General features: G+C 61.9%; 1 protein-coding gene across 1 annotated transcript; it reads right to left on the minus strand.

The window, feature by feature from the left end:
* Positions 1–1,580: 1,580 nt before the first annotated feature.
* On the minus strand, positions 1,581–6,599 carry LHX3 (LIM homeobox 3). Its single transcript, XM_011985068.1, is given in 7 exon segments — positions 1,581–3,063; positions 3,976–4,144; positions 4,232–4,383; positions 5,009–5,211; positions 5,975–6,146; positions 6,547–6,574; positions 6,576–6,599. Coding segments are annotated over 7 exon segments (1,167 nt in total). The 3' UTR covers positions 1,581–2,644.
* Between the last annotated feature and the right edge of the window lie 638 nt (positions 6,600–7,237).

Genomic DNA, 7,237 nt, shown 5'->3' on the forward strand with positions numbered 1-7,237 from the left:
CCCTCTTCCCTCCCCTGTCCTTCCTCCCCTCCCCTTTTCCCTCTTCCCTCCCCTGTCCTTCCTCCCCTCCCCTTTTCCCTCTTCCCTCCCCTGTCCTCCCTCCCCTCCCCTTTCCGGGGCCTTAGCTTTCTCTTCTGTGAGATTGAGGGGAGAGGCCGCTGTGGGACTCAGAAGAGGACGTGCCTGACACACATCCCAAAACGATGAAAAGGACGTCCCTCAAAAGACAACTGTTCCCTTGGCTGGGCGCGGTTGCTCACGCCTGTAATCCCAGCACTTGTGGAGGCCAAGGCGGGTGGATCACCTGAGGTCAGGAGCTGGAGGCTAGCCTGGCCAACATGGTGAAACCCCGTCTCTACTAAAAATACAAAACCGGGCGTGATGGTGCAGTCCTGTAATCCCAGCTACTTGGGAGGCTGAGGCAGGAGAATCGCTTGAATCTGGGAGGCAGAGGTTGTGGTGAGCTGAGATCGTGCCATTGCACTCCAACCTGGGCAACAAGAGCAAAACTCCATCTCAAAAAAAAAATAAAATAAAATAAAAGACAACTGGTCCCAACCAGTTTCCCCCAAAAGATGGCTGGTTCTGGAGTGACTTGGGGGTCAAAAAAGGGGGAAGATCCTGGTTCTGCAGCTTCCCTTGGCCACATTCTGGAGGGGCCTCCCCCCCCCTTACTTGGGGGACTGAGGCCAGTGCAAAGATCCCCATGAAAGGCACTCCCCCGCTCCTCCACCTTCCCTCCCCTCCACTGAGAAACAAGCAGACCAGGCTCCTCCACCTTCCCTCCCCTCCACTGAGAAACAGGCAGACCAGGCTCCAAGAGGGCTCCCCCCTCAGCCCCCACTGTGCCCCAGGGAGACCCTCAGAGGAAGAGACCCTCAGGGAGGAGGCCCAGCCCTCCCATCCTGCAGGAGGGAAGACCCAGGTGGAAGGGCCAGTCCTGCCTGCTTCTACCACTGCCCCTATAGGAGCACTCACCTGGGGGTGGGGGTGGGGCGCATACGACTTCCTTCTGCCCTCTGAGGGGACTGTCACCACTGTCTTCTCTTTATGGCTTATGGCGGTGGGGGGGAGGGTTGGAGGGGAAGCAGGGCTCAGAGGGGTCGAGCCCCCAGCCCAGGGTCACACAGAAAGTTAGAAGAGCCAGGATTGGAATCCAAGCTGGAGAGACTTCCATGACCATGAGCCTGGTCACCATACCAGCCTACGCCAGCATCCCTGTCCTGGGGCTGGTGCCAGCTGCAAGCTGTGAGTGGCACACATGGCCCACCCTCCACCCCCATCATGCTCTCTGGACATCCCAACCCCTACTTCTCCCAGGGACAGGGTGTGGAGACCCCAACCTCCCCCATTCCATCAGGAATGGACAGGCTGTTCCCCCCACCTCCTTCCAGTGCTCCTGAGCATGGCCAAGATCCAGGGATAAAGACAGCCCAAATTCATACTGGGTGCCAGCCCAAGCAAGGAACTAGGGAGGACCCAGGGCCCCTCCAGGGCTGCCTCTCAACATTCACAGAATGTTCCCCACACTCAACACCCTCCCCCAACCCCTGCAGCCTCATAAAAACACGGGCCTTCCATTGACTGTAACTGACAAATTTATTGAAGTCTTGGAAAGAGCTGATCACCCGAGAATAAATAAAAGACACAGAACATTCACAGAACCAGTAGGTAGCTCGAGATTCAGGTTTGTGGGAGTGACTTTGACTTACACACAGGCCAGCCTTTGTGTCTGGGGCACACACAGCTGCAGGTGTCTCCCAGAAACTCCTTCCCAAAGGATCTGATGGAGGAGGCAGGGCAGGCTCAGAGGAGCCCCGCCCTTCTCCAGTGGGGAGACTTCCCAGTCTGGGCCAGGCAGAGCCGGCTCCAGCAGGGAGGGTAGGCTGTTTGGCAATGGACATCTGTGGGTGCAGCCTGGACACCAAGGGCTTGGGGTGGACTGAGGAGGAGACCCTGAGGGGCTTAGAGAATTGAGCTTGGAGAGAAGGGACTCCAGGCATTTTTGCCTCCTCCACAGGGTACTCAAGAAGAACAGAAAGATCTAGAGACCTGGGGACTGGGGAAAGCTGCTCCCGGGGAAGGTGGGGCTGGAGGCAGGGAGGTCCCCCACAGTCTGGGGAGAGGAGGGGGGACAGGTGTGTCCCTGGCCCGCGGCCTCCTGCCTGGACAGGCAAGGCCAATCTCTGACCTAAAGAGGGAGCCTCGGGGTGACGGCTCCAAGACATACGGAGCCTGGGAAGTGAAAGCACGATTAGGATGATTTCTCAGTTTTAGAGATGAAAGCGTTTTTTCAGCCCTTGGGCTATGCTGGGCTGGGCTGGGCCTCAGCAAGGTGACATTTCATGTCTAGAAACAGCAGCAAGTGCTCAGTTAATTGATCAATAAAGGGGAGAAATTTGCTTACAAAAAAAGGCCGGCTTGCTGGGCGGCCACCTGGCGGGCCAGCCCTGTGTCAGAGGAGGGGCCAGGTGGGTCCCTCAGCCCCCAGGGAGGGAGCTGTGTGGTCAGCAGTGGGAGGCCCCGAAGGCACCAGCCCTCCCTTGATGCCCTGGCCCCACTTCCTCGCAACCCCCAGCATCCCCGAGCCGCCCACCCAGGGGCAGCTCCCTCGTGTCCGGTGCTGGGTGGAGCTGGGCCTGGGTCAGAACTGAGCGTGGTCCACCTCGTCCAGCCAGGAGGCGGGGCTGGCAGGGAAGTCAGGGTAACCCCCGCTGCTCCCCGTGGATAGGTCGGAACTGGGTCCGTTCCCTGCCAGCACCCTCATGGGTGGGGGCCCGCCGGGGGCTCCCGAGGGCACAAGGCCCAAGCTGGTGTCTGGGTACACCAGGCTGGAGAGGAGGGGCTGGGGGCCAGGGAGGCTCTGCGGGGCAGCGGGGGATGGGGGGACACCATAGGGGCTGCCCGGACGCAGCTCTCGGTACTGCTCTGGGCCTGCCAGGCCTCCATGCTCTAGTGCGAAGTTGCCCAGGGCTCCCGAGGGCCGGCCCAAGGCCGGTGTGGGTTCCCCCAAGCTCCCGTAGAGGCCGTTGGCCGGGCCCATTTCCGCCAAAGAAGGCTCATCTGCAACAGAAGCAGAGGCTCAGTCAGTGTCTGCCCTCCACCTGCAGCCCCTCAGAGTCCCATCCTGCGAGCAGAAGCACCCCTGGGCCGAAGCAGGAGTGGCTGCCCCACGCCACATGACAGGTCAGCACAGATCCCTTCTGCTCTTGGAAGGCGTGGCTGCCCCTGCCCCTTCCCTGCCCTCACCCCTGAGTCAACCCAGGTGTCTCAGGCCTGGTGGGATCAGTCAGGAACAGCCCAGCCAGGGCCCAGGCTTTCAGGACCAGCCTCACAGCAGCCTAGGGAGGGGGCACAGATACCACCACACACATTTTGCAGACAAGGAAATTTAGTTCCAGAGAGGCTGAGTGAGTAGTCCAGGTCACAAGGCGGCCCAGAAGAGAATGTCTTGCCCACACTCTGAGGATGGGCATCAACGGATGGGGACGCAGCATCCCCGGTGCTGGAGAATGAGATAAATAATCCAGGCCCCACAGAAGGGTATGGAACCTTCTCTCCCTGACCCCAGGTAGCCCCTTCGCGGCCCTCCCCAACTCCAAGCAGCTGGGACTTTGACTCAGTCTGTCCCAAAATGCGCTGCCCATTCTCCTAAAAATCACTGCAAGGGCTAGGAGCCAGAGAGACGGTCTGGACACGCCCACCACCCCACCTGAGAAAGCCCAGTAGGGGTCCAGCTTGGGAACAGGTCCGGCCACAGGGATTGTCCCAACCAAGGGAAAAGCAGTGGTCCGGAGTGGCCAGCCAGGGCGGGGAGGGTGCTGGGGATCAGGTTCTTAAGTGAAATGTTTTTGAAAGTACAACTTAAGGAGCCCCCTAACCCCATGGGAAATTCAGATCCGCAGGCCCCCTGCGACCCCTCTGACGCGCGCTCGTCCCTCCCCGAGCTCCGCGATCCCCCCCCTCTCCGCCTACCGGGGAAGGAGACCTCGGCGTCGCTGTCCTGCCCCTCCTGAACGCTGTCCTTATCCGACTTGGAGCCGCCGCGAGAGCGCTTCATGTTGCGGAAATACTGTCCCCAGCGCTGCCGGCCGGCGTCCTTCTTCAGCCGCTTCTCCTTGGCCCGGCGGTTCTGGAACCAAACCTGGGGGTGGGGCGGGGTGAGCGGCCGCCCAGATCTGCGGGGGTCCCCAAGGCCGCGGGCGGGAGGGGAGCGGGGGCGAGCGCTGACCTGCACCACGCGCATGTCCAGGCCCGTCTCGGACGAGAGCTGCTCGCGCACGTGGCGCGCCGGCTTGGGCGAGGTGTTGTAGGCGCTCTTCAGCGTCTCCAGCTGCTTGGCGGTGATGGTCGTGCGCGGCCGCTTGGCCGTGGCCTCGGCCTCTGCGCGGTAGGCGAGCGGTGAGACGCGGCGGCCCCTCCGGCCCCAGCCGGACCCCCAGCTCTCCCAACCCCGGCCGGCGCGGGGACATCGGGGCCCCAGGTGCCCACTCCCAGCCCGCCCCCACGGGCTTCTCAGAACGCGCGGGCGCTGGGAGCGATTGGCGAAAACGGGCGGCACCCAGGCCGGGGTGGAGGGGGCGCCGGCGGAGGGCGGGTTCTGCTGCGAGGGGTGGGGGCGGCGTCTTCCCTAAAATCACACCACCCTCCGTGGCGCCCCGGCCTTCAGCCTTGGCCCCCCTACTCCAAGTGCCCTGCTTTCCCCGCGGGCTCCCCTTTATTCTAAGGGTGTGGGTATGGCCCAGTCTTCGCGGCCAAGTGTTTAGGGCAATCATTCCGACTAGGGATGAAAAGTCGCACACTTTGGACCAAACGAATTGGTTCGGGGCGGGGGTCTGTCCCTGACTCCCCCGCTCCCGGCCTCGGCTTCCTTCTGCCCGCACCGCCCTAGCCCAGGCCCCCTTAGTGAGCGCTTGGGGTGAGCATTTCCCCGGAAGCCCCCCTGGACCTGGCCTCAGCCCCATTTTTTCAGACCAGAAAAGGTGGGAGCGTCGTCCCCTCGGCTGACCTCGCTGCTTGGCAGTTTCGTAGTCCGCCTTACACACGAGCCGGCTGTCCTCCATGAGGTAGAACTCGTCACCCGTGGCCAGCTGCCGCTTGCACACGACGCAGGCAAAGCAGTGCAGGTGGTACACGAAGTCTTGGGCACGGCGCACCACCTGCGTGGGCGGGATGCCCAGCTGGCACGCGGCGCACTTGGTCCCGAAGCGCCTGCGGGACGCATAGGGCCCGGCTCAGCGCGGAAGGGGAGGCTCATTTCGCCCTGAGCGGGTCAGAGAGCAGGAAGCGGGTGCTTGGGGAGGCGGCCCCGGAGGAAGGCTCTGTCTGGCCCTGAAGGTTGGTCTCCAGCCTGGCCTCTGGGGCAGAGCTGTCCACTCCCACTGAGAAGGGAACCTCAACCTCAGGAAGACCTCGGGGAGCCCGGCCGCCACTGCCTGCAGGACCCATGTTGGATCTGGGAAGGTGAATCCGGAGGGAGAGGACCCATCTGGGGCTGGTCCCTCACACCCCACAGCTGGAGCCATGAAGGCCACTGGGCTGGAGCCCCTGGGTCCCCAGCATTAGGGATAAAAACACCACCAATTTCAGAGGAACTAAGTTCGATAGAATTCTACAAACTTGGGCATATCTTCTCTAATGACTGCTTCTGTGATTTAGGAAATAAATTGTTTTTTTCCAAATAATACTTGCTGATGTCCCAGCCAGGCCCAGCCACCCAGGGAGCACCCATGAGGCCCTACCCTTAGTTTGGCCAGGCTGCAGGGTGCCCTGCCTGGGTGACAGGAGGGGGCCGAGATTGTGAGAGACACGGGCTTCGAGGGCCTGGCCTCGGTGATTGTGAGGCGAGGAGTCCCTGGGACGGGCATGCCCTTTGCTCCCACAGTGAGGCCCTGGGGTGGCGGGACTCCAGGCCACCTTTCCTGGGGCAGGCGTGCCTTCCGCTCCCACAGTGAGGCGAGGCTTCGGGACTCACTTGAAAAAGTCATCCTTGCAGTAAACACTCTCCCCTCGGCTGAAGCAGCGCTCGGCCAGTGGCGTGTGGCAGTCGCTGCATTTGAGGCACTTGCTGTGCCAGTGGCGGTCCAGAGCCTTGAGGATGAATCGGTCCAGGATGTGCTGGTCACAGCCGGCGCACAGCGGAATCTCTGTGGGCACGAGGAAGCTCTGGGTCACCTCCTAGACCAGGAAGCAGTGAAGCCACCTTCCCACCCCAACGCCAGTCAGCCTCCCCTCCAGCCCGCAGGACTCAGGGCTGCTGAGGGGTTCTCCTCTCCCTGCAGGCCCTCTTCCCCAGCCAGCTTAAGTGGCCCCGCAAGTTCCGGGAGTGCATAGGCATCCTATGGCAGGAACTAAGGGGAAAGTGGCATCGGTCTAAAAATGTGTGTGTGTGAGCAGGAAAGCAGCCCAGGCCATTTCACGAGGCTGAATACTCAATTACAAAATGTTGCCAGTGCCAAGAAGGGTGCATGTGGAGCTCAAATGAAAACCGCACCCCAGGCCTGCTGTCTGAAGCAAGGCAGGAAACATAGGGAAACGGGTCTTCACCATCATCCGGAGCTGGGGCACCCCACTGGGGTCTCCTTCATATTAAGTGTCATGACCACTCTTTCTAGGGACTCCTCGAAAATGTAGCTGCCCCACCTGGTGGCCCTGTCTGCAGGCCTCTGGAGTAAATATCAATGCCTTTCCCATCATTGGGCGGCCGCAGAAGTACTTATGAGTGGACTGGACAAGCTGACCCACTGCCTTTGTGTCGGGCATGGGTGCCCCCAGCACCATCAGAGTTACTCAAACGTCCGGCTTCCCGCTGCTTCTGCCCCCCACACTCCACTTCGGGACTGCAGGCCCCCTGGAGGAACCACGCTGGGGAGGTCCAAGGGTGCCCTGTGGGAGCCTGGAGTCTGCGAGGGGCCTTTCCAGGTGTCAAGGGCTGAGGACTCCCTCTTCACTTAGAAAAAGTCTCTGGAAGACGGGAGTGCCCGCTGAAGGGACCGGGACCTACTGCCCTATTGCACCCGCCTCTCTGGCTGTGGACCCCGCCGGCTCCAGCCCGTCTCCCAGTGGGTGAGAGACACCGGGAAGGTGCTCCCTCGGCCTCTGGCGGAAAAAACTGGGCTCCGCCTCCCCCTGCAGTGGCGGGAAACCGGCGATGAATGCGCCCCGCATCCGGCAAAACCGCAGCTCCGGGTGCGGAGCATTGAGGACCCGCCGCGCGCCCGGGGTCCCCATCGCAGGC

This window comes from Mandrillus leucophaeus, unplaced genomic scaffold (assembly GCF_000951045.1).
Source record: "Mandrillus leucophaeus isolate KB7577 unplaced genomic scaffold, Mleu.le_1.0 Scaffold28, whole genome shotgun sequence".
NCBI lineage: Eukaryota > Metazoa > Chordata > Mammalia > Primates > Cercopithecidae > Mandrillus > Mandrillus leucophaeus.